Raw genomic sequence first — 27728 nt, forward strand, 5'->3', positions numbered from 1 at the left:
TAATCACTACCATTCCTATGACTTCTATCTAAGACTCACCTAGGTATGAGGCCCTCCTCAAATCCCCACAATCACAACCCGTGACAAACACCACAAACAATAAACAATAGAAGACACTCTTCCAAAACACCAAATTCTCAATGCTTAAAAGTTTATGAGAACGACACTAATCTCCTTGCTTAACAGCTTCGGAGATTAAACAACATTTAACACCTACAGGTTTGTGAATGCACACACATGGAAATTACAACACAACTAGCAAATAAGGATTCCTATAACCCTAAAAATACAAATATCAGTTCCACTTAAAACTAGGTATAGGCCAATCTATTTATAGAATTAGTATTTTCTGAATTGGGCCTAAAACTGCAGCAAGGAGGCTGCACAAAGTCTGTTACTTGATCTCCAAGAAAATATGTTTTTAATCCAATCTTTCCTAAATTGTTTCCAATTATAGAGATTGTAAAAACCAACAACTACCTCTGATTGAGTCGATCTTGGATCCACATAAGCTAACCCAATATTCCACAATATTCTGTAACTAACAAAACAGCTGATATATCTTGACAGATCAGCTCCATCAAGCACGCCCTAGTAAACACGATGTCATACCTGTAATGTTGTGACATCTTGTTCAACATGTTGAAAACTGAATGATATGGCTTTTTATTCAACATGTTTCAGCTAGGTTGGTTTTACCAAAATGCATGCCAATCTTAGAGAAACTACAATAATGATGCATGTTTTGATCGAACGCTAAAGTGCTCCCTAACAATTCAAACATACATTAACGCGTAACACTGTGGTACGTACTCTAGGATCCAATGCAGGTCACACACCTAACTTCCATCTACAAAAGAGTTAGCCAGATCTGAAGAGATTTTGAAACAAAACCATAATTTGGCCCTGTTCGTCTAAGCTCGGGAGCTACTGTTTTCATTTGAGTAAAAGCCCAAACCACAACGAACCAGGTCAACAAAGTCTCAAGAAGCAAAATAGACCACGAGATAGACACACTCATAACACACAAATGATCTTAGCCGAAGAAACTTTTACTGTTTGTTAGATGAGGAAGACCATGAGATCTCAAGACATCGATCCTACTAGATAGTTGTTTCACAGATGGTTCTATGACCTTCAAATAGTAAAACTTAAATATAAAACCTAAGTTAAGAGCTTAGACTCCGATACAAATTATTCTAAAATCTTGAACACTACACTTACGTCATTGACTTGATCGAAAGAATGTCACTAATACATACCCACTTTTAATTACATCATGGAGACCGTCGAACATGAAATCACCGACTGTATCATCATCATCATCAACACTCGAATAAAAAAACTTATCAAATAAATTAGAAAGTAATAAAAAATTAAAGAAGAAATCTTTAAAAGTATACAAAAATATTAGAAATCTTATATGAAAAAAGATTATGTGAAACTAAAAACTCATTAAAAAGTTCATTAAGATCTAAATTTTTAAATAATTATGAAATACATTAAGAATGTCGTTTTTTTTTTAATTTATAGATATCTAAATTGAATAACTAACATTCTTTTTACCCGATATTTTAAAATTCTATTTCAGTAATTAAGTGAACACGGTGTATAATTACTCTTACAAGAGTATTAAGATTTTACTACTATACTACTTTGCGGGCTTTCTTTGAACCATTTCACAGTGCCGCCACCTCCCAAACCTTAAACCCTAATTCACCAAACGATCAAACAAAGCGAAGGGGTTTAGGTTTAGCTTAGGTTCTGCATCAATGGAGGAAACCAAAGTATCCAAAAACTTCCCAGTAAAACCCAATCTCAAAACCAAACCACGAACTCCAAAACAAACCTCCGAATCCAAATACTGGTCCTCCTTCAAAACCCAACAAATCCCCAAACTCCTCTCCATCCCTTCCATCGCCTTCTCACCAACTCCCCCTCACTCCTTCGCCGCCGCTAACTCAACCTCCCTCTCCATCTTCAGCTCCCAAACCCTCACCCAAACCGCCAAAATCTCCTCCTTCCGCGACGTCGTCTCGTCGGTCTCCTTCCGTAACGATGCTCGCCTCATTGCCGCCTCTGACCTCTCCGGTCTCGTTCAGGTCTTTGATATCGCCACGCGTAGTTGTCTCCGGAGACTCCGATCTCATAATCGACCTGTTCGGTTTGTTCATTTTCCTCATCATGATAAGCTTCATCTCGTTTCTGGTGGTGATGATGCGCTTGTCAAGTATTGGGATGTTGCTGAGGAGACTATGATTCATGAGTTTTACGGGCATAAGGATTATGTTAGGTGCGGCGATTCGTCTCCGGTTAATTCTGATACTTTCGTTACTGGTTCGTATGATCATTTAGTCAAGCTTTGGGATGTTAGGGTTAGGGATTCGTCGAAAGCAGCTATGGATTTTAACCATGGGTCTCCTGTGGAGGATGTTGTTTTCTTGCCTTCGGGAGGTATGATTGCGACGGCTGGTGGGAATTCTGTTAAGCTTTGGGACTTGATTGGTGGTGGGAAGTTACTCTATTCCATGGAGAGTCACAACAAGACTGTGACTTCGATTTGTGTTGGTCGAATCGGGAAGGATTCTGGGGAGGAATCGGATCAATATAGGATAATGAGTGTTGGGTTGGATGGTTATTTGAAGGTGTTTGATTATGGTTCTATGAAGGTTACTTATTCGATGAGGTTCCCTGCGCCGCTTTTGTCTATTGGGTATTCGCCAGATTGTTCTACTAGAGTGATTGGAACTTCAAATGGAACAATTTATGCTGCAAAGAGGAAGATAAAGGAGGGTGAGATTGAGGAGAGTAAGGATAATTCGTTTTGGAGGATTAAGCCTGTGGAGAGTAATGAAAAGAAGGTTTTGAGAAGTAATTACTATAGGTATTTTCAAAGAGGGCAAGGAGAGAAACCGGCTGAGGATGATTACTTGGTTATGAAGCCGAAGAAAGTGAAGTTGACAGCACATGATAAGCTTTTGAACAAGTTTAGGCACGGGGAGGCTCTAGTATGTGTGTTGGAAGGTAAGAATCCTGGCTATGTGGTTGCTGTGATGGAGGAATTGGTGTCTAGGAAGAAACTGTTGAAGTGTGTTTCTGATTTGGATTCGGAGAAGCTGGAACTGCTTTTGGCTTTCTTGCATAAGTATTGTACTGTGCCTAAGTATTCTAGGTTGTTAATGGGATTGGCCAATAAGGTTGTTGAAATGAGGGCTGATGATATTAGGGCTTCTGAAGTTCTCAAGAAACATATAAGAAATCTCAAGGGCACTGTGGAGGCGGAGATACGGATTCAACAGTCTTTGCAAGAGATACAAGGGATAATTTCTCCTTTGTTGAGGATTGCTGGAAGAAGATGAAATTTTGGCCTTTTGTCATCCTCATCTATGAGGTGTTTTTGTTCACTTGTTCTGTTATATTTTAGTCTATTATTTGTTTTTTTCCAGAATTTTTGTGTGCCTTGTAAAGCACCCTGAAGTGTTATAGCTAATTATTGAGTTATTTTCTACTTACTCTTTCATATATGAGCTCGAATGTTATCTCCGTGTAGTTTTGTTTTGTATGAAAGGAAAGGAAAATTAAAATTATTTTCATTATGACACTCTTCTGGTTGAATTTAGGCATTTGAACTTCTTGTGTGAGTTCCTATAGCCAAGGAAAATGCGTCTGCTTATATGAAATTGTATTCTATTTCTAGTATGAAATTGGACAACCAAATATTTCTGTTGCTTGTTTTTTGGAAAGAACCGGTGTCTGCATTATGATACTGTTAATCAAGGGCATTTTAGCTTGAGCCTGCAATGTTAATCTAAGTTCACCCATAAATCTATATTTCCTCTTTGCTCTACCATTTCGAGCAGATGTGTATGGAGATGATGGTTGCCTCAATTGAATTCCTGCTTCTGTTATCAATTTTATTAGGTTTTGAATAAACTTTCTTGAACCCTGCTTTAATTTTTATATTAAACTGATTTTCACAAGGTTTTTAAATTGAATAAAAGCTTATAAGTTGTTACCCAATCTGATTTTTGCCTTAGAAGATAACTCCATACAAATCTACTAAAATCATCATCAAAATGAAATGAACATACTACTTGAATGCAAAATCCAGGTTCATCTTTTTCAAGAGTTTTGATTGTTTCAACTCTTTTGCATTCGATCAACCGAGACACTAAACAATTGATAAAGTACATCTTTAGTTTTTCCTTCCAGTAGAGTTCTCCCTGCCTCTTTGTTCTTCCCTGAGCAACAAGTATCATGAAATTGAGGCATGTATTGTGATCATCTACTAAAGTTTTTATTGATTTGAGGAACATATAACAAATCTTTGAAATTAAGTGGCCTGTGATAAGTGCTCACTTTTGATCCTTGAGTTTGATCTTGAAATCTATCTAAACATGGGTGACATGATGGTTTGCCCTTCTGTCAATGTAACCATTAGAACCGAGCTTGCAGAGGCAATGTAGGCATTATAATTCAGATTTTTGTCAGATTTGTTTTCATCCATATGTTGATCCACATGTCTTGTTAAAGATGAGATAGCATTGTGTTGCTGCATAACCTGGTTTTTAGTGTACTTGACAAGTTATTCTAGAGTTTTGACCTAGAAGTTCATGTATTTGTCGGTTTCCTTCCAAGCGCTATATGAATAGGATCTGCCACTTCTGTAGTCAGATCTAGTGACCGCATTTGCAAAGGGATTTATTACAATTCTATCACTAACATAATGTATAAACGTCGCTATCAACCGAGCTTTAAAATCTATAACTATTCACTAACATAATGCTGATAACAATTTCATATCTTTGCAAATTTATTCAATCTTCTTAGTACACTTCTTATATCATGTATAGTTAGGTGTTGATGTGTATTAGTTGCTGAAGTAGCAATGTCAATTATGCATTTTCCTTTTTGCTGATACTTTAAACATTTTTTAAATCAAATTACTTGACTTCTAGATCTTTGAAATGTCTCAATTGAAAACTAAAATGTTAGTGTATCTGCAGGGGAGGGGGGAATTCAAGAATTAAGGACTAAGTTATTAAACTCCAATGAAGTTTGGATAATCTATTTTTCATAATTGAAATATAGTAGGCAATACACAATAACTTGAAACCATGCATGCATTATGCATATACTCTCTCATTCTTATTGACGAGATATTCTTTCTTTCATGACTTATAAATCCCCTTTTACTAGACTCAACTTTTAAACTTATTTATCAATTGACAACGGAACACTTGATCCGAATTTCCCCAGCAGAGCCTGCGAGGATACCAATGTCTCCCATCCTTTTCATCGACTGTGCAAACTCTGTGAAGAACTTGTTTTGGTCAACCAACTCTTCAACAATACCTTTTGACTGATCTTGTGTTATAAGAGCAGCATCTGATTGAAACAGACCCTTTTTCTGAAGAAGGACAGGATAATAGTCACTGTCGAAATTCCTAGAGCTTCCAGGATCCATCTCCACCCTCGTAGTGTTGTCAGTCAGATTCTTACATTTAGTCTTCAAGAATTCAGCATATGTCGAATTCAAAGAAGGGTCTTGACCGCCATTTCCCGTGAAACTATAAAGCCTGTTACTGAAGGCATTGCAGTGGCCTATTCCAATTGTGTGTGCTCCTACAAATACATAATATACAAGTTAAAATTAGTGTTTACCATCAACTTAATAATTATGTATTTAGTACAATTTATATCAACGTACCTGATAACACAACAAGGTCATGCAGGGTGAGACCTTTACTTGCAAAGCTTTGTTTGAGTTGGGTGAAATTAAAGCTAGGCCTCGGGATATTCTCCAAGGCTTCGGTACGGTTCGATACTGTACCATCTCTTCTACCGGTGAGTACTTCCCACATAGGTTTGTTAAACTGCAAAATAGAAGAAATTTTGAGGCTGAACTTTGTTGTATAGTATGCAGACATTGCTTGTAAAAAAAGAAAAAAATGTTAGGTTACTTGTGCAGAAACAGCATCCCTAGCAGCCAATGCCAATATGTCAGCACAAGAAACAGTTTTGGGACATTTTGCCTCGATCGCGTCTTTTATGTCATCAATGACATTAAAGCCAGACAAAGTTAAATTTGGAATTGCATCCTTCTCTGCAGTGTTATTGGCAGTGGAGTTCAACAAAACCGAGCCGTCGCAACCCTGAAATGTTTATGTTAACAATCTGTTACACTTACATATATTAAACACACAACGAATATTCATAAATTGGAAACAATAGTGCGTAAAATTACTGATGTATCGATTTATACCCTGACGAAACAGTCATGAAAATGCAATCTGATCAACTTAGCAGGTAAGACGGGATTAGCAGCGACATGTTGTAGGGTTTTGCTCTTAATTATGTCGGCGGCTTGAGGGCAGGAATGCTGGTAAAAATTCTTGCTAAGGCTACTTCCTTGACAACCAAGGAAGAAGCTTAAGAGTATCATGCAAGCTACTAGTGAATATTTGTTCTTCATATTCAAGTTGAAGTTTTTCTCTGTAGTAGTTTTCTGAATGCTGAGCTATAAGGACATTGTAGCCTTTTTATAGCATCAATATTTGATATTTAATTGTTGAATATGCTCTTGAATTAATTGCAAAGATAGCTAGGTAAAATAATTTTCTAAAAATAACTAAATCATCACATGATTTTGTCTAGCTTGCTTAATATCATGGTTTACTTGTAAAGATATATTATGTCATTAATTCTATTTTAATTAATTTTTTTATTATAAAAAACTACTATTTGAGTAGTGCAGAAGTTAAATAATTTATGATCAGCACCAATAATTTTTTTTTGGTTACAATGATCAGCATTAATAATAGAGTAGAGATAATATAATTTATAAATAAAATATATGTACAGAAAAGACAATCATATTTATTTTAAATACCCTGCTTACTAATTAAATTGATTTATAAAATGCCATGCCAGCGGGTCTTTACCTATTATGCTCTTTGTTTTGGTGTCGTTATCTTCTTTGGTCAACACTCTTAAGTTATTTTTAGCCTTAGTTCAGAAAACTACATTTAAACATCCATTTAGATACCTTGAACAAATCATACAAGCTTGTGTTTACATTAGATCTAGCTTTTCTAGCATTGTGATTAAAAGATTTGCATAATGCCACAACATAATGTGTTTTTTTAACTCATCTTGAAGATAATGTTGGTGTGATGGAATTAAATTAACATCGATTATACATGCTCAATATATTATAGCATATATTTTAATATGAAAACCAAATAATCATATAAATAGTTATAAAATTATGTTTGGGAGTTTGGAGGGGAAGGGAGGGGAGTGCTTTGAAAAATAAGAAGAATTGGTTGAAAAGGATAAAAAGATTTTGGGTAGGATGGTTTTGGAGGGTTTGAGTTTATTCATAACACCAAAAACCCCATAAAATGGGGGAACTCAAAAATTATATTGAACGAGAGTTTTGAAGGGTTTTGAAGGGCTTACATAAATTTTCTAAATATCTTTTAGGTTGTTATAGTATTCTAAAAATTAAAAATTTAGTAGTGATAATGACTCTTTTATCATTCTAAACAAAATCATTTTTTCAAAGAATGTCAAATATTTTTCTATATTTTTTTAAAATTTCATTTTTGGAAGCCTTCCCCTCCCCTCCCCTCCAAACTCCCAAACATAGCCCAAAGAAGCATCTTTGTGGATAATGTGAATAGGATCCTTCCAAACAATAAGGATTGTGGTGCTATTATTTTAGAATGTAAGCGCGTTCTAACATCTTTGTTTAAGAACTCTCATGTTAAGTTCATTAGAAGACAAGCTAATGAAGTTGCTCATGTCTTAGCTAGGGCGGCTACATCTTTTGCTAGTTTTCATGTTTTTACCGATGTACCAACATGTATTCTCTCTCTTATTATTATTGAAATGAAGGAAGTGTTTTTTCCTTAAAAAAAAAAAAAGAAGCAATAAGTGTTTTTTTGAAAATATTTGGATTCACTAAAAAAATTCTTTTGGCAATTATCATGAAAAACATATATTTAGAGACGAGCAACCGACGTGATTCTTCTTCTATTGATATTTTTATCGTCTTTTTAAATTCTCTTCAGATGGGGACAATATATTAAGGAATATATATATATATATATATATATATATATATATATATATATATATATATTCACTTAAGATTTTTATAATTTTAAAATGGAGGATTCTGACATCCACTTATATTTGATTTTATATTCAACTAATTAGCATTTTTACTTTATTTAATCTCTTAATCAATGAAATCTTAATTTAATAATTAATATAAATATATATTCACACATTATAATTATTAGAATTTAATAATTATTAGAATTTAGAGACGAGCAACCAACACTTGATGATTTGTGTGATTCTTCTTCTATTGATATTTTTATCGTCTTTTTAAATTCTCTTCAGATGGGGACAATACATTAAGGAATATATATATATATATATATATATATATATATATATATATATATATATATATATATATATATATATATATATATATATATATATATATATATATATATTCACTTAAGGTTTTTATAATTTTAAAATGGATGATTCTGATATCCACTTATATTTGATTTCATATTCAACTAATTAGCATTTTTACTTTATTTAATCTCTTAATCAATGAAATCTTAATTTAATAATTAATATAAATATATATTCACACATTATAATTATTAGAATATAATAGTTAAATTCTATTTAAATATAAAATATTTCAACATTCTACTATTTGAGCAATATATCTTAATAACTATATCTCAACTCTTTAGACGAGCAATCAAATAATATTTATCTTTATATTTCAACTTTACAATTTGATCCAACTCTTATATTAATAATTGAACCATCATGTTTGTCGTCACTAGCATATAATGTGACAAAACCTTAACGACCACCACATCAATGTATTTGATGTCATATATAGAGTGACATGAAAATTTTATCTAATGTGATATACAAATCATATCTATTTTCAATTGGTCAAATTGAAGTCTTTATTGATACCAAACTAAAATTTTTTAGGTGCAATTTAAAACTAAAGAGAATGTTATTCTTACAATCATATTATACACCAATACTTACATCAAATACTGTTTACCGTATTTATACGGTGAACAGTGTTTTTTAAAATAAAATAATAATATTTATAAAAAATATTTTTTATTTTTATAATTACGGACGACATTGTTCATGTACGGACGTACATTAACCAACTTTATTACTGCATTGACCAAGTTTTTACACTGCATTAACCAAGTTTGATGTTTGCTAAAAATTATTTTTAATACCTGGATGTTGCATTAACCAACTTCACTAACCAAATTTTTACACTTCATTAACCAAGTTTGATGACCGCTAAAAATTATTTTTAATACCTGGATGTTGCATTAACCAACTTCATTACTGCTTTAACCAAGTTTTTACACTGCATTAACATAATTTGAGTAATGCTATTCTCACACCCATGAACAGTACTTTACAGTAGTCATCAAATTTGGTTAATGCAGAATAAAAACTTGGTTAATGCAGTAGTGAAGTTGGTTAATGCAACATTCAGGTATTAAAAATAATTTTTAGCAATTATCAAACTTGGTTAATGTAGTGTAAAACTTGGTTAATGCAGTAATGAAGTTGGTTAATGCACGTCCGTACATGAACAACGTCGTCCGTAATTTAAAAAAAAAATTATTATTTTATTTTAAAAAATACTGTTCACTGTATAAATACGGTAAACAGTGCTTAGTGTAAGTATTGGTGTATAATATGGGGGCAAGAATAGCATTACTCAAAACTATTTTTTTTTTGTTGTGATTTTTATTGCAGGCATTTAAAAAAAATAAAATATTTGCACATAACAAAAAGTTAATATTGTTATAAAAATAATACTTCATAAGTTTTATTTCTAAATATAAAGTTTGTACCAAAATAGAACTAATGTATAAAACATATAAAAAAACTCCCACTAATTTAAGACAATCTCAAAACCAAGACACATGTGAGCAACATGCCAACGAAAAGCCTTAAGTCTCAAATCTTTGGTTAGTGGATCAACTAACATTAAGCTCGTCCTTATATGTTATATCCAAATATCTTTCTCCTGAAATCTTTCTTCTACATCAAGATACTTGATATTGATGAATTTAGACTTTATAGAACTCATATTGTTGTTGGAGCAGAGCGCAACTACATTATTTTCTCAATAAACCTTAAACGACCTGTCGATGCTCTCAACAATGTGTAGGCATGTGACAAAATTTTGCATCCAATCCTCATGATTTGATTTTTCAAAGCAAGCCACAAACTCTACTTCCATGGTTGAGGGAGCCACTCAAGTCTATTTTGCAAACTTCCAACAAATTTAAACGTTTGATATCCGGGTATCCAACAAATTTAAAGGAAAAATACCCAATGATATCCAAGTTATTTGACTTTCGATAAGTGATCACGAAGGCTCTAGCTCTCTCTAGATAATGTGTTACATGCTTTAGTGCTATCTAGTGCTGCATACTATGGTTGTTGAGATATCAACCAAAATAACCTACAATGAACGCTAAGTTGGGATGGGTGAAAACTTTAACATACATACGTGATAGAATTTTATTTACAAAAAAAAAATAGTGATAGAATTTTAGCAAATGTACTAAATGTTATCGAAGTAGTAAAAATATATTTGTATCCATAAAGATTGTGCTATTTTAACTAGATGACTCACTTACTATTGAAATAATATTGGGGGATTTTCAAGAATAATTTTTTATAAAAATAAAAGTGTGAACAAACTACTGGAAACTTAATCAGATTAAAGGTGATTAGGCCTGTTTCAAATACCATGTATGTCACTAATAATGTTGGTGTCTATTTTCCCTGCCGCCAACTATTCTCACTCTCCATATCTCTAAACATAAAGTGAAAATATGTTCAGCAACCTTCATACGCCCCATGAGGGAGATCAAAAGAGTTTACCTCAATATGCTTCACAACCATAGCTTTATGAATGAAAGTAAGGACTTGAGGGCCAAGTGTTTCAGGTGATCCAACGACCCAATAAACACAACCAAATTCGAGCGGCCAATAAAAGAACCCTCTAGAGGGAATAAAAACATGTGGACCCTTATCAAAGGGTCGTGCATTGGAGTCAACCTACATGTTCATCACCAACGGTCAAATCTAATCAGATAGCCTTCGAGCGGGAGCGATTATAACCGCTCGCTGTATATAAACTCTGCCATGCGCCATAATCAAATATTCACTCTTGCATAGTTATACCTCTCTGAATTAAGTAAATTGAGCGTTTGAGTGTTATTCTTGCAAGTACACTCTGTTCCATCATACCAGAGGCTCGTACCAACACGCCGGAAAACTTTTTCACTTTTCATCACCAATCTCTTATTCTCTACCGGAATACCATGTATAGTTCTTCCAGAAGTTATATATATATATATATATATATATATATATATATATATATATATATATATTTATATATATATATATATATATATATATATATATATATATATATATATATATATATATATATATAGAGAGAGAGAGAGAGAGAGGAGGGTTATATTTACTCAAGGAGTAAGTTATTATAACTTACTCCAAATCTAGACCATTGATTCTTTACAATCTAGTGGTTAAAAATAAAAAGTAATTAAATATGGAGAGAGAAAACTATTACTTATTATTTTTAACCATTCGATTCAGAAGAATCAATGGTCTAGATTTGGAGTAAGTTATAAGAACTTACTCCTGGAGTAAATATAATCCTCCTCATATATATATATATATATATATATATATATATATATATATATATATATATATATATATGTCCGTTCTAAACAACGCGAAGGCTCCGTTCTAATTTTAAAAATGAACCCAAATTTAAAATATAAATACATTTATAATAATTAAAAAATATACAATTTTATATTAATCAATAATATATTTAATTATAATTATTTTTAGTATTGATCTATCTAAATTTTTGTATGTATTGGATTTTTTTTCAAAGTTTGAGACACCGAGTTGTAGCTTTCCTACACTAGCATAGGGCCAACCCTATATATATATATATATATATATATATATATATATATATATATATATATATATATATATATATATATATATATATATATATATATATATATATATATATATATATATATATATATATAATATCAAGTGAAAGTTAGAGCATTTTATAATGAGAAACGAGAGAAATACATATTAACCATTAGATTCATTAAAAGAGAAATTAATAGCCACATTAATGTATTAACATTCTCTCTTGATGAATTCAATGATTGATATTTATTCCTCTCATCTCTCATTATAAAATACTCTCACTTGATATGCTATATATATATATATATATATATATATATATATATATATATATATATATATATATATATATATATATATATATATATATATATATATATATATATATATATATATATATATATATATATATATATATATATATATATATATATATATATATATATATATATATATATATATATATATATAATGGTTTTTAGTAAACATTAACTACAAAATAGTTAAATGCACTTTAAAGTGCATGTTGCTAAAACACACCTTCATAAAAATAACTGAGTGTATTTTAGCAAAACCATGTGTGGTTTACAAAAACACACCTTCATAAAAATAAGTGGGTGTATTTTGGGGTTTGTTAAAATACACCAACTTATTTTTATGAAGGTGTGTTTTAGCGGGCTTTAGCTAAAAAAATAGTTAAATGTACCCTATGGTACATGTTGCTAAAATAGACTTTTATAAAATCCAATAAGTTATATATATATATATATATATATATATATATATATATATATATATATATATATATATATATATATATATATATATATATATATATATATATATATATATATATATATATATATATATATATATATATATATATATATATATATATACTTGTTTTGGCTATTTCTTGTGAAGGAGGGTCACGTATCACCTCCTAAATTATTTGCATGTGAATTGCGAATACATTAGAAAAGAGTATTCAATAACCTAAGTCAACTGCGATTTGAAAAAAAATTATTCTAAATTTGTCTTCTAACTAGTCCTTTGCACATGGTAGTGTTTCTTTTTTTTTAATATAAAAGAAACAAAATATGTCGTAAAGAATTTAAATTCTTTCATCACACAGTAACATATAAAAAATAAAATTAAATGTATTTTCTATTTTTAATAAATCTAATTTGTAGTCTTTGTAAACAAAATTTGTCAATATAAAGTTATTACACAAACACTTTTTTTCATTATAACATTGTTGTTCCAACACAATCAAACGACTCAATATGACTGGTCTAATGCAAATGTTCAATTCAAAGTTTTGTCTATTCAAAATAACAAACATGTATACTCTCGCTTGAAGACTCCGCATTGAAGCAAGCCACCATACTCATTTAAACTTTTGGAATCCATCCAACGATCCTACTTAAAGTGACGATTCTATCTGTCTTTCATATATAAGTGTGAATTTGTGTCAGACTAAGGTACTATACATTAAATACATGCAAGTTCTTCCTCTCTAAGTTCACTGATTTGTGCGAAATTTTAACTTTGTAGGTACACCCTCTATCCTTCCACCGGAGACCTCTACCATCATGCAAAAGACATTCCACGATGGACTTCACCTTCTGAGACTGCTTACTACCAATTTTCTCTTCCATATTTGAATATTGGTGCCGTATGGGGGAAACATTTCTTGATTCTCACAAAATTCCACTTTGGATTACTCAGATTTCCTATGCTGCGTCAACTTATTCGTTTATGTTAATCAATTTGATCATCATTGACTTCTACATCCGTCAGCTAATGTAGCTTCTAAAGCAACTCAATCATCCGCTAACTGCAATGTCATCCCGATAATTGACACCGTCACACTGGTCCTAGCTCCAACATCTAAAGTGCGACTTCCTCATTTTGAGGTGGGAGGTCCGACCCTAGTGACTTCTTTAGTCGTTGCCTCTCGCCAAATCCCGACCTCTCTATCGGTTAGAAAAAGGACTTTCTAGGTCCTATCGTCGTTACAATCATTTTAATAGTTACTACAATGCCAAACTTCGAAACAACCTCTACCTCCACCGCAATTGCAATTTTCAGAACCATAAATATTTAAAAACCTCTTGTGACTCCATGCCACAATCGGTGATGCAAGACACAAACAAACTCATTACGAGTATCTATAACTTGGTGCAATAACAAAACATGTATCTTCTTAATGAGAGACTTCTACGTATAGAAAAAACAAACAAAAGGCTTCATCACGAGTTGGTACTTAATTGGAAGTAATTCAGCACGCTAACCTCGGAACCACGCCTAGGGCCATTCCCAATAATGCCACATTACAACAAAGGAAGCCACCAGAATAACTAGAGCTTCGTCGCCATCACAACCGTAACCCAACTCCTCATGACTTCGAGTTGGGGATACTAGCCAGACTCCTCTTGAATATCTTTGTCACAGGAGATGCACGTCACACCACTCTCTTAAGAGAAACGAGCAAGGCCCCATCCTTCAAACTCCTTCTCGCCATAAAAAATCCATATCCCAAGCACATTTTTGACTATAGGATTCATATGTCCCTCGAGAAACTGCCAAAGATGGACAATTATGACAGAAACGGGGATCTAGATGAACATATAGAGCATATGGACACTATGATCAACTATCATAATGCTAGAAGTGTTGTGAAATGAAAGTTCTTTATATTAACTCTCAAGAAGCCTCCATAACTTGATTCAAAATCTGGAGGACGGTTCCATCGATTCTTGAAGAAAAGTGTTTGATGAGATCACAATGAAATTCTCAACATGGAAATGTCAGCAAAAAATGATAGCCTTCCTCTTTGGGATCCACCAAAAGAAGAGATCAATCCTTAGAGGATATTTTGACTTGTTTACTAAATTAGCCGTGGATGTAGGTGATCCAACGATGGTCTAAAATGTTGGATCTTCAAATAGGGACTGAGGACGAATTATATGATCCAAGAAAATTTAGGTTTAAAGGGTATGAGGAGAATGAACAACCTCCCCACTCGGGCCTAAACCTATTTTAACTATGAGGAGAAGTTGTTGGTCGAGGATGTGGGATGGAATAAAGGATTAGGGAACTCATGGGTGACATGTGAGAGACAACATGCGTCAAGAAGACAAAGACCTAAACATACATAAAGGACCACACACTTTATTATGGTTGTACACACCACTTAATACTTAATGAGAAAAGATCTTACAATAATGTGACAACACCAAGTTTAAAGATAACTAGATAAGGAATTCTTAGCCTCTGAAATAATACGCAGAGACATACATGTCAAAATTCTTCTGCTTCCATATGAGTCATGGACATAGCACTGATGAATGCGTTCATCTAAAGGACACCATAGAGGATATGATTTACAACAGGAGATTGGGAAGATACAATTAAGTGGGCAAGAAGAAAAAATACTACAATGTAAATAAAGGCTTCCCCAAAAGGTCTAAAAGACAAAGCGAACCGCAAAAGAAATAGTCTCCTCGCCGAAGAGAGGCACCATCTATGAAAGCAATTGAGGCATGGAGATTTTTAGTAAGGGAAAAGATAACACCGAAAAAGGAAGATGGAATTTGTAGAGTAAAACTACCATTCATAGCATCCATCACTGGAGGTTACAACTTCATCACTTCCATCAATGGAGGGTCTACGTTAGAAGAGACCATCAAAAGGGACCTTGAAGAGGAATATCATATAATTAATGTCAGTAGATAAAAGGGAGAGACGTTTCATAGTGAGAAGCCAGATAAGCCCATTCTGGAATTTAGAGATTGTGGAAATGTAGGCAGTACCCCTAACGAGATCTTCCCACTAGTAGTCACGATGACCATGGCAAATTTTGATGTCTTGAGGATTCCCATCGACAAGGGAAGGTCGTGCAAAATATTGTATGCTGAACTATGTGAGAAGATAGACTTGTAAAAGGGAAACTATCACCTTATATACGCTTTGGCGTGCAAGATTTTGACGGAACATTAAGTTTTCCTTGAGGATTTGTAGAGCTTATGGTTACCTTTGAAAGAGGGAGAGACACCAGGACAGTATAACTGCAATTTATGGTTGTCCCTTGTAAAAGCGTCAATAAGTTCATCTTGGAGAGACTTTTCACAGCAACTCTGGATATCATTTCCTCCCTCTTCCACTTGAAGATGAAGTACCTTAACGTACACGATGAACTGATGGCTACATGTTGATCTTGTAGGATTCTGACGTATAAATAAATTCATACAACGTAATATGGATGAAACATTTATCCAACACATATGGGAGATGCAATAGACTACTTTTTTTTGAAAAACATCTCCTAGACATATGTCATTAAGTTTGTAGGGTGCCTAAAGAAGGTAACAAACAACCTCAAGAACGCAGTAGAAAAGCTTCCCCGGATTAGAACCATGAGGAATATTCTGAAGCTAGTCCATGAGAGTAGGTACAAAGCAATAACTGCTTATTTGATAAGTACAAGTGCAGTTTATCAAATAAAGATGTAGGAATATCAACAACAACAAGGAATAATGCATGATTTAAGCCGAAAGATTCCACCCTCATCTTCTGATATGATGAAGAGATAATGACGGGAAATGAAGAACTAAATAAGGGGAGTTCAACACAGACCTGAAAAAATTTATCCCAAATAGAAGACCTTGCGTCAAGAGACCCTTAAAGGGGAGCCCCTTCCGCGGGCAAGAAGAGCTACCTAATTGAAACAATGTCACAACTAGTTCGTTTCCATTATTTGATTTATAGGATTTAAGAATGAGCTTCATTGAGACTGATCTCGACAATTCTACAACAATCCTAACTTCGTATTCGATAACAAGGACATGAGGGGGAGGTTGTTCCGAACTGGCTAAATGGTCCCAAAAGACTGATCCAATACGAATGCTCAATCTAAAGCTAAGTCCACTCAAAAGGAAAAACAAATGTACTCTCAATAGTATGCCCCACACTAGCCAAGTACAATGTTCATTTCAACTGTTGGAATCAATCCAATGATCCCTGCACCAAGTGCCACATTCATGGGGGGCAATTCTTACCGTCGTTCATATATAAGTGTGACTTTGTATCAGACAAAGGTACAACTCATTACATACTTGCAAATTCTTCCTCTCTAAATTTAGTAACTTTGGTGAAGGAATGATAAACTTGCAGATGCACCTCCCTCTCAACACATCAGAGACCTCCCCCACCGTTCTAGAGACCTTCAAGGTGGACTTTACCAGCTTGAATTGTGGAAGACCATTGAATGCATATCAACTGTTAAGATGAGAACGAGGACCGCGCTTCTATGTGTTGCTCTAGAGTGGAGGTCTATCACACACCATTTTAGTGAATTGGTTTTCCTGAATTTAACCGTTGTATCGAGCCGGTCTTGTTCAACCTCTTGTCAACCTAGAGCAAAACCTATCTCTCAAAATAACTAAGTTTAATATCCTTTTTAGTTCTTTATCTTAACCTCGATGTTCATTTTGATCTCTTAATTTAAAAAAAAGGTTCATATTGATTCTTTAACTCTTCAAAACGTATCACGTTATTCTTTTTTGTCTAATTAGCGACCAATTTTTAAATTTCTCCGTCGCTATAGTTAGACGAAAAGAACTAACATCATACGTTTTGAAGAGTTAAAAAATTAATATGAATTTTTTTTTAAATTATTTTTTTAAATTAAGAGATCAAAATGAATTTTCAAGTTAATCAGGTACATTGTATACAATTGTATATGTTTATTTTGGCTATTTCTTGTGAAGGAAGGTCACCGATCACCTCCTAACATTATTTGCATATCAATTGCGAATAGTATTAGAAAAGAGTATTAAAGAGTATTCAATAACCAAAAGTCAATTAATGTTTATATGAAACTTAGACAATCTGATCCTACCAAAAAAAAAAAAATACTTAAGACAGTCTGTTTGTTTAATTCCAACAAGTCCGGTGGCACATGGTAGTGTTTCTGTTTTTAGATATAAACAAAACAAAATATGCCGTGTAGACTTATAATTCTTCCTTTGAAAATGTAATCATCTAAAAAAATAGAGTTTAAATATTTTTTAGTAAAGTTATTTTATATAAATTTATATAAATCTAATCGTATAGATTTTGTAATTTTAGTAGAATTATCTTTTAGTTTTTTTAAATATTTCTTAACTATTAATAGATATAAAATTATCATACACAGTTTTTTATACGGGATAACAATAGCCTTAGTCTAAACGGGATAACAATAGGGTACGAAATTTGACGAAGTTGGTCCCCGGCAACGGCGCCAAAAACTTGATGGGTCTGTTACGTATAGCCTAAATATAGAACTGCAAATGCACAACCTATCGAAGTAATATATAAGATTATCGAACCACATAGACCAATCGTCAATCTATCAATTCTATTGTTAAGGTGCTTATCTAAGGTGAACAAGAATATTTGATGTGAGTGCAATGCAAGAAAGTAAATAGCAGATAAAGCAACAGGTTCGAATCACTACAAAAAATATGCTCTGCAGCGACGTGGGAAACACGTCGCAACATGAAATATCACGTGGCAACAAAAAAGTAGCGACGTGAGCCACCACGTCGCAGGAGACAAAGTGGCAACTTGTAGCGACGTGGAGACCACGTCAGAAAGTAGCGACGTGACTCCCACGTCGCAACAAGGAAACATGGGGAACATCCATCTGCACACACAGCAGGCGTGGCAGGTGTGGGGCAGTGTGTTTGCTGACCAATGTAGCGACGTGATTACCACATCGCTACATTAAATGCTTTTTTTTTTTAAAATTTATTCACGCTAGATTTGTTTTGTTTTATATATTTTTTATAATTAATTAATATATAATAAAATATATATAATAAAATATATATAATAAAATATATATAATAAAATTTATATAATAAAATTTATATAATAAAATTTATAAAATAAAATTTATATAATAAAACCTATAAAATAAAATTTATATATTAAAATCTATAAAAACTAATTTATATAATAAATTTGTATAAAATAAATTCATATAATAAACATTATATAATAAATTCAATTAATTAAAACTAAAAATTTAAAACTAATACTGTAATGAATTAAAATGTAGAATATTTTACATAAAAATAAATTAAAAATAAATAAAATACAAAATGTTTTCAAGACGCATCATCCGGAAAATAATTATCCGGATTAAAATCATCAGCCACCCCGTCATCCTCCGGCTCTTGAGGAGGAGCATTACTGTAATTTCCACCTCCTTGCATAAACCGTCTCATCTGCTCCTCCATCTCAGCTTGCTTCTTCATAATGCCCTCCATCTGTCGCGCATGCTGCTCCTCCATATCAGCCTGCTTCTTCCGCATCATCTCGATCTGGGCCTCACTTTCGCGTCTCGCCAATTGCCTTACTAATTCAGTTTGTTCCTGTGTCAGATTTGGTTGACGCGATCCACCCTCTCCATCCTGAAGTCTTTGAAACAGATCGCGGTCACCACGTCTATAGCTGGCCGCCAAATTTCCAGCACCAAAAAAGCAACCATTAGGTCCTTTTTCCTTAATAACCTCACACCAGATATAGTGATCAACATCCGCATTTAGCGGCTCCCCCTCTGCTGGCATGAATTGAGGATTATTTTCCAGAAAAATGGCAAGTCGCCTATCATAATCTTCCTGCACAGATATTCAATAAAAAATGTAAGTTAAATATTTAAATGCATATTTAATTAGTCAATTAAAATATATTAAAAAGTTGCCACGTGATTTTCACGCCACAACTTATGATTTGCCACATGATTTTAATGTGGCAATTTATCAATTGCCACATGAAATTCACGTCACAAATTTTGTATTAATTTAAAAAAAATAAACAACGTAAATTTCACTTACAAGATACAACTTCGTGCGCTCGTCGACAAAACCTCCCGATCTCCTTGTCCGGGTCCTCGAAATCAGCTCAGGCATCAATGGTTTTCTCCCCAACTCCTTAGCCTAAATAATATAATTAAAAATAATTAGTAAAATATATTATGAATAAAGATGTAACTTAAAAAATTTAAAATTTTTACCAATCGTCGGGCATGCTCGGCGGTGCTAATACTTCCAACTGTGTTGACACAACCGCCCTTTTCAGATGCCCTCATCTTCTTAAAAGTTTCTGATTTAGCCCGGAATTCTGGACTCCTCCAATATGTAACAAGATCATGAAAAACCTCCTCGCCTATCCAGTTAGGACGGATGCCATGAAGCTCATGATTCTCCCTTACTCTCCGCAGCATATCAGACATTCTTTTAGAGCATCTGGTGTTGAAAACTTTCTGAACACTTTTTTCACTCAAAGGATCCCACACACATTTCTCCTGCAATAATGTATGACATTAAAATAAAATGTTAAGTAATTATAATGAGAATTTTATTTAAATAACTATAACTAAAACAATAAATTAAATGCATAACATATATAAATAACAATACCTTAAACATTCTAAACCATTCATCTTTATTTTTTACGTCCCCATAGCTCTTAAAAGCTGATTTATACATCTGCTGAATTATATAGCTAACAACCCTAGCAGCTGTCCGACTCGGCGTAAAACTGAAACAAAAAATGAAAATGTTAGATATAAATTTATAAAAAAAATGAAAAAGTATACATACTATAAAAGTTTTTAAATAGGAAACTTACTTGCTTCCTTCGGGCTGAATCCAAAATCTGCCGTCAATCACATGAATCTCATCAGGATCATCCCTCCCACGAAGATCAGCTCCATCTATCTCATCAACTGCCTCATCAACCTCACGTGCTGGTACATGTGTGGGATGTGGGGTGCGTGAGCCTCCAACCTGTGTGGGGCGTGGACTAGGAGATCGTCCAGCCTGTGTCGGACGTGGACGGGGAGATCGTCCAGCCTGTGTGGGGCGTGGACTAGGAGATCGTCCAGCCTGTGTCGGAGGTGTACTACTGGATCCTCCCGTATGCTGAAAGGAGGAAGTCATCTGCATGGGATATGAGAAACCAGATCCTCCAGTATGCTGGAAGGATGAAGGCATGCCAGTATGGGCGAATGGAAAGCTGGGCGGGGGCACACCAGTATGTGTGAATGGAAAGCTAGGTCCTGCCGCCTGCTGGAAGGACGGGGGCACACCAGGATGCTGGAAGGATGGCGGTACCGCTGAGTACTGGAAGGATGGCGGTACTCCAGACGGGAATGTGTGGGAGGAGAGTAATGGGGTAAAAGCCTGAGTACTGGCTAAAGACATATGATCAACACTCTGAGGGCGGGAAGACACGGCCATGGGAGGCGCCTCACATACTACTATCCTCGGACGTTGGGACTTCTTACCACTATCTTTACTCTTAGGTGGCATTTTACCTATTTTATTATTCATCAACACATAAATATTCATCAACACATAAATATTCATTAACACATAAATAGATATTTAATAGATATCCACTAACACATAAATAGATATTCATTAACACATAAATAAATATTCATTAACACATAAATAAATATTCATTAACATATAAATATACATTCAATGTTTAGTTATTCTTCATCTTCGCTATCCACATCATTCTCTTCATCATTCTCTTCATCATTCTCTTCATCATTATCTTCGTCGTTCTCTTCGTCGTTCTCTTCGTCATTCTCTTCATTGTTGTCATCGGATTCAAACTCTTCATCATTCTCTTCATCCACATTATTTTCAACCAACAATATAGATGCATCAACTTGATGTCCCTCAACAATTGTATCAGACAAACTTGTAATGTCTTCAGCTGCAACCACTTCATTAATTTGATCAACATCATCAACTTGATAGGCAACATCTTCTACTTGATCGCCATTTTCAATATGACCTTGCGGTTTTGTTTTTATTGCAACACACCATCCTCTTTTACGTGTCACAAATGAAGGATAAGGTACATAATAAACTTGCCTAACAATATTTGACATTATGAAAGGATCATACTCTTTGTATTTCCGGTTCATTTGAATCTCAACAGTACCATATGACCTGTCTATTTTTGTGCCTCTACTTGGATCATACCATTCACAATAAAACAAGACAACTTTATTTTCTGAATCCATGTAATGGTATACCAACTCGTAGATATGTTTAATAACTCCATAAAAGTCATCTTCACCACCATCTGTAACTCCTTTTACAAATACACCACTGTTTATGGTTTTTTTCCCTTCGGTCCATGCCTCAGTGTGAAACTTATATCCGTTCACGAAGTATGTGTGCCATTCATTTGCGCTTTGGATAGGGCCTTCTGCCAAGTTTCTCAAATGGAGTATTTCTGGAGTTGGTGGAAACACGGTAGACAATCTTTGCTTGAACCATAAGGGAAATTCAGCATGAATGACGCCGGATGTTGATTGTACACCGGTACTATGAAAATATGCATTGTTAAATTCCCTACAAAATATACACCATAAGTTAAATAAGTTTGGTATACAGACATTGTCAACAAAGGTAAAAAAACTATTGGGTAAACTTACTCAAGGTATTGTTTAACTTCGACGCAGTTGATCAAGACATGGACATGTGCGGATTGCATTTCTTTCTGGGTCAACCAATGCACACTCTTCTTTCCAGAAGGTCGACCTGGAAGACCGAATACTGATAAGGTGAATTGACTCCTCTGGTTGACATTTACCGGATTCCGTATGGTTCTAGGAGTTAACATCAAGTGATTGAAATAATGACTGCAAAAATGTGATGTTTCTCGATGCAGGTAATGTGCACATATAGAACCTTCAACTCTTGCTTTATTCTTCACTGATCGCTTTGAATCACCCATGAACCTTTCAAACGGATACATCCACCTATATTGAACTGGTCCACCAAGAAAGGCTTCATATGCAAGATGCACAGGTAAATGTTCCATTGAGTCGAAGAAACCAGGCGGAAATACTTGTTCCAACTTACAAAGAATGATTGCAATGTTTTGGTCCAACTTCATGATGTCTTCCACTTTTAAAGCTGACGCACAAATATCTCTAAAAAACTGACTAATTTCAGTCAGTGGATCAAGAACATGTTTGGGTAGCGAGCCAAATGCAATTGGTAACAATTGTTCCATGAAAATGTGACAATCGTGACTTTTCATTCCATGCAACTTCCCAGTGTTAGGGTCAGCACACCTTGATAAATTTGATGAATACCCATCGGGCATTCTCAAATCTTTTAGCCATCGACAAACAGCTTTAGCTTCTTGGGAAGTCAAAGTGAAACAAGCCTTGGGTTTTAATAACTTTCCATTCGGTAGAGGCTTCAACTCCAACTCTCTTCTGTTACACCATTTTTCCATGTCTTGTCTGGCCTTTTCATTATCTTTTGTTTTGCCTTTCACATCCATCACTGTGTTAAATACATTATCAAAAAAATTCTTCTCAATATGCATAACATCTAGATTATGGCGCAACAAGTTATCCTTCCAATACGGGAGGTCCCAAAATATACTTCTTTTTGTCCAGTTGTGCGTGACTCCGTATCCTTCAATTCGGCATTCTTTGCCAGTATCTGTAAATTTTGGTAGCTCACTAACTTGTTCCCATATAGCCCATGGTGACAATCGAGGCGGAGGCGAATCTTTCACTCGTACATCTTTTTTAAAGTTTGTCATGTTTCTTCTATAGGAGTGATTTCGTGGTAGGAATCTTCGGTGACAGTCAAACCACGAGCTTTTCCCACCTTTATCCAACGTGAACCCTTTGTTGTTTCCCATGCAATGCGGACAACCCATTTTGCCATGCGTACCCCAACCAGACAACATGCCATATGCTGGAAAGTCGTTGATGGTCCACATCAATGAAGCTCGCATTATAAAGTTTTCTTTACGTGATATATCATAAGTCCATTCTCCAATCCACAATCTCTTCAAATCATCAATTAAAGGTTGTAAATACACATCAATTCCTGCTTTTGGACTCGAAGGTCCTGGAATGACGCACGTCAAAAACATGTATGGTTTTGTCATGCACATCTCAGGAGGGAGGTTGTAAGGGGTTACAATAACTGGCCAACAAGAATATGCGGTTCCCGACCCTTGGACATAGGGAGTAAATCCATCCGAGCATAATCCAAGCCTGACATTTCTAGGTTCTGCGGCAAAATCAGGATGCATTCGATCAAAATGCTTCCATGCCTCGCCATCAGATGGATGCCTCATAGTGCCTGGACTTGTGTTATTTGTGTGATGCCATGTCATTTGACTTGCACTGTGCATTGAAGCAAACATTCTTTTTAACCTTGGTATTATTGGAAGATAAAACATGGACTTTACTGCTACACGGTCTTGATTAGTGTTAACGGCTCTACTGGGAACTTTATATCTTGGACTCTCACAAAACTTACATTCCTCCAACAACCCATCTTGAGTACCAAACTCATTGTCGTAGAACAACATACAGCCATTAATGCAACAATCAATCTTTCTTACTCTTAAGCCCAACTTCGACACCAACTTCTTTGCTTCATAAAATGTTGTAGGCAAGTTGTCTTTCATTGCAGTTGAGTCCAACATCATCTTTACGAAGAATTCCAAACACTGATCAGGAACATTCCAATTTGCCTTGGCGGCCAACAATCTCACACAAATTGATAACTTTGACTCAGACGATCCATCAAACAACGGCGTATTCATCTCATTCAACAACTGATAAAATTTCTGCGCTTCCTCATTCGGCAACTCTTCCCCACCAAAATCTTCAGGCTCATCATAGGTCACGTTCACACCAAAAGCATCCTCAACCATGTCACCAATCAGATTAAAGTTTTCCTCATATTCCACAGGCGGCCGACTACTTGAAGCATGAGAGTTGCTAGTCTCTTGTACGTTACTAGGCAGTTCTTCACCGTTAAACGTCCAAACCCAATAATTTGCAATGAAACCCCTTCTATGCAAATGAGCTGTTATTTCCTGTGGGTCACTAATTATTGGTCTACATTCACATTTAAGACAGGGACACCTAACTCCTCCTTCGCTTCGACATAATTCCTGAGCAAACGCCCAACTTATAAACCCTTCAACTCCTACTATAAAATTGGGTTTAAGTCCCATTCTTCCTGGAAATGTTCTATCGTACATCCAACTACGATAATACCGATAATATTCCATACTGCACATTTATACAATCATTGTCATTTGGAGTTAGAATACTAATCAACTTAATATTCTTCTTAGACGTATACTAGTTAATATTTACTATTCTTAAAACTATTATTTAGTAACAATACTACTAATATTTTTAACTACACGCGTTATATTGAACATATTTAACCATAAAATAATTTTTTTTAACTACACATTTTAAACTACATATATTAGAAATATTATTTAATAAAAATACTACTGTTATGTTTTTGTTACATATATAGTAATAAAAATAAAAAATAAGAAATAAGAAATATTACTATTATATTTGGAAATATACAAACACATGCATATTATGTTTTTATAACATATATACAAATTCAGTTTTAAATCTATTATATATGAATAAAATAAAAAATAAAAATAAAAAATGTTTTTATTAAATATATGATATACATATACATATTTTGTTTTTTATTAAATTTTTTTTAGTATAATATTTCTCATTATCATAAATAATATATATAATAAAAATTAAAAATGAAAACTTTATAATATATAACTATTATATTAGTTTTACATATATAAAATTTATTTAATATATATAACTATTATATTAATATTTATAATATATATAACTATTATATTAATATTTATAATAATCTATTTTATATACTGTAAAATATTATAATATATATAATAATTTTAATAATAGTTTTAATATATCAATATACTAAAAACAACTTTAATAATTTTAATGTTTGTATAATATTAATAGTTTTAATATATAATATATAATAATGTTTGTATAGTTTTAATAAAAATATTAATAAAAATTATACTAAAAACAATTTTAATATATCAATTTTTTTAAAACACATTATAACAATTTTAATATATCAATTTATTTCTAATAGTTTTACAATTTATACAAACACATTATAAATCTATATACAAACACATTCATATCTTAATTAATAAATCTACTAAAAATATGATATACATATACATATTTTGTTTTTTATTAAAATTTTTTTTAGTATAATATTTCTCATTATAATAAATAATATATATAATAAAAATTAAAAATGAAAACTTTATAATATATAACTATTATATTAGTTTTACATATATAAAATTTATTTAAGTTATAAAAATATATTTTTTAAAGTGAGAACTTTATAGTATATATTTATATTATATTCTTAAAAATGAAAACTTTATAATATATATAACTATTATATTCTTTTTAAATTTATATTAATATTTATAATAATCTATTTTATATACTGTAAAATATTATAATATATATAATAATTTTAATAATAGTTTTAATATATCAATATACTAAAAACAACTTTAATAATTTTAATGTTTGTATAATATTAATAGTTTTAATATATAATATATAATAATGTTTGTATAGTTTTAATAAAAATATTAATAAAAATTATACTAAAAACAATTTTAATATATCAATTTTTTTAAAACACATTATAACAATTTTAATATATCAATTTATTTCTAATAGTTTTACAATTTATACAAACACATTATAAATCTATTTTAATAAATGTATCCCAAAAATATATACCATATATCTAACCCAAAAATCATTATAAATTACACTAAAAATATATTTTAATTACTTACCTCTTCTTCAATCTACTCCTCCTTCTTCAATCTACTCTCCTCCTTCTTCAATCTACTAAAACTATACCAAAAAAAATCAAAAATTAATAACAGAATAAAGAATAAAATTATAACATAATACTTGTTCAACCTCTTCATTACCTTTGATATCAAAAAAATATTTGGATTGATGCAATTGGAGTTGGATTTTGGGAGATTGAAGTTGTTGTTCTTGTTCTGGTTTTGAGTTTGGGGATGAATTGTTGTTCTTGTTCTGCAACGAAGGTGTGGTGGAGTGAAGTGAATTGCATTGATTTATACGCAATGTAGCGACGTGAAATTAATTTCGCTAGTTGCCACGTGGTAAACACGTCGCAACAAGCAAACGGTAACATTTAATTAATGTCTCTGCCATAAATCCTGTCACCTAGTCAATTCAATATAACGTTTTAAATGTTGCGACGTGTTTACAACGTCACTACTTAATTTTTTAAAATTTGAATCTCCCCCCAATCTCCCCCCATGTGAACGTTATTGCTTTTTAAATTTATAATTTATACATTTAATGTAGCGACGTTTGACCCACGTCGCAACTTTATTCACGTAACCCAACGTCTGACTCATCCTTACTTTATGTTTATAAAGTTATTTTATAATTAAAAACATGTGGCGACGTGGTAGTCACGTCGCTAGAGGCAATAAATACCCACGTGACAGCCACGTCGCTAATATGTGTCGCTGGGGAGCACTTTTTTTGTAGTGAATGTAATTCACGTAAATCAGACAATGGTCCAGTCATGCATAGATGGAATTACTTATGGGGCAATATTTTCTACTTATAGCAAAGAATCAATTTAACGGGAAATTGTAGCTTTTGACTACTAAGA

At 33.0% G+C, this 27728-nt stretch overlaps 3 protein-coding genes across 3 annotated transcripts; 1 reads left to right on the forward strand and 2 right to left on the reverse strand.

The window, feature by feature from the left end:
• The first annotated feature begins 1635 nt into the window (after window positions 1–1635).
• LOC131643906 (protein SLOW WALKER 1-like) lies at window positions 1636–3596 on the forward strand. Its single transcript, XM_058914262.1, has one exon. The coding sequence runs from the start codon at window positions 1773–1775 to the stop codon at window positions 3357–3359; it is 1587 nt and encodes a 528-aa protein (XP_058770245.1). The 5' UTR covers window positions 1636–1772; the 3' UTR covers window positions 3360–3596.
• Window positions 3597–5039: 1443 nt separating this feature from the next.
• LOC131643907 (peroxidase 3-like) lies at window positions 5040–6527 on the reverse strand. Its single transcript, XM_058914263.1, has 4 exons — window positions 6266–6527; window positions 5964–6155; window positions 5711–5876; window positions 5040–5625 (listed from the first exon to the last, which is right to left on the reverse strand). The coding sequence occupies exons 1-4, from the start codon at window positions 6473–6475 to the stop codon at window positions 5222–5224; spliced, it is 972 nt and encodes a 323-aa protein (XP_058770246.1). The 5' UTR covers window positions 6476–6527; the 3' UTR covers window positions 5040–5221.
• Window positions 6528–18263: 11736 nt separating this feature from the next.
• On the reverse strand, window positions 18264–21521 carry LOC131651999 (uncharacterized). The gene is made up of 6 exons (XM_058921761.1): window positions 20782–21521; window positions 20571–20691; window positions 20165–20455; window positions 19986–20087; window positions 19579–19769; window positions 18264–18267 (listed from the first exon to the last, which is right to left on the reverse strand). The coding sequence occupies exons 1-6, from the start codon at window positions 21519–21521 to the stop codon at window positions 18264–18266; spliced, it is 1449 nt and encodes a 482-aa protein (XP_058777744.1).
• Between the last annotated feature and the right edge of the window lie 6207 nt (window positions 21522–27728).

This window comes from Vicia villosa, linkage group LG1 (genome assembly GCF_029867415.1).
Source record: "Vicia villosa cultivar HV-30 ecotype Madison, WI linkage group LG1, Vvil1.0, whole genome shotgun sequence".
NCBI lineage: Eukaryota > Viridiplantae > Streptophyta > Magnoliopsida > Fabales > Fabaceae > Vicia > Vicia villosa.

Bases quoted from the DNA above. Each gene is read 5' to 3' on its own strand.
- LOC131643907 (XM_058914263.1), bottom strand. From the start codon at position 6,475: ATGAAGAACAAATATTCACTAGTAGCTTGCATGATACTCTTAAGCTTC. The intron at 5,877-5,963 runs GTAACCTAACAT...TCTATTTTGCAG, and splicing joins GGGATGCTGTTTCTGCACAA to TTTAACAAACCTATGTGGGA. The intron at 5,626-5,710 runs GTACGTTGATAT...ATGTATTTGTAG, and splicing joins TGACCTTGTTGTGTTATCAG to GAGCACACACAATTGGAATA.
- LOC131643906 (XM_058914262.1), top strand. From the start codon at position 1,773: ATGGAGGAAACCAAAGTATCCAAAAACTTCCCAGTAAAACCCAATCTC.
- LOC131651999 (XM_058921761.1), bottom strand. From the start codon at position 21,521: ATGAATATTTATGTGTTGATGAATATTTATGTGTTGATGAATAATAAA. The intron at 20,456-20,570 runs GTATTGTTATTT...ACATTATTGCAG, and splicing joins AATGGTTTAGAATGTTTAAG to GAGAAATGTGTGTGGGATCC. The intron at 19,770-19,985 runs GTAAGTGAAATT...ATATCTGTGCAG, and splicing joins AGCGCACGAAGTTGTATCTT to GAAGATTATGATAGGCGACT.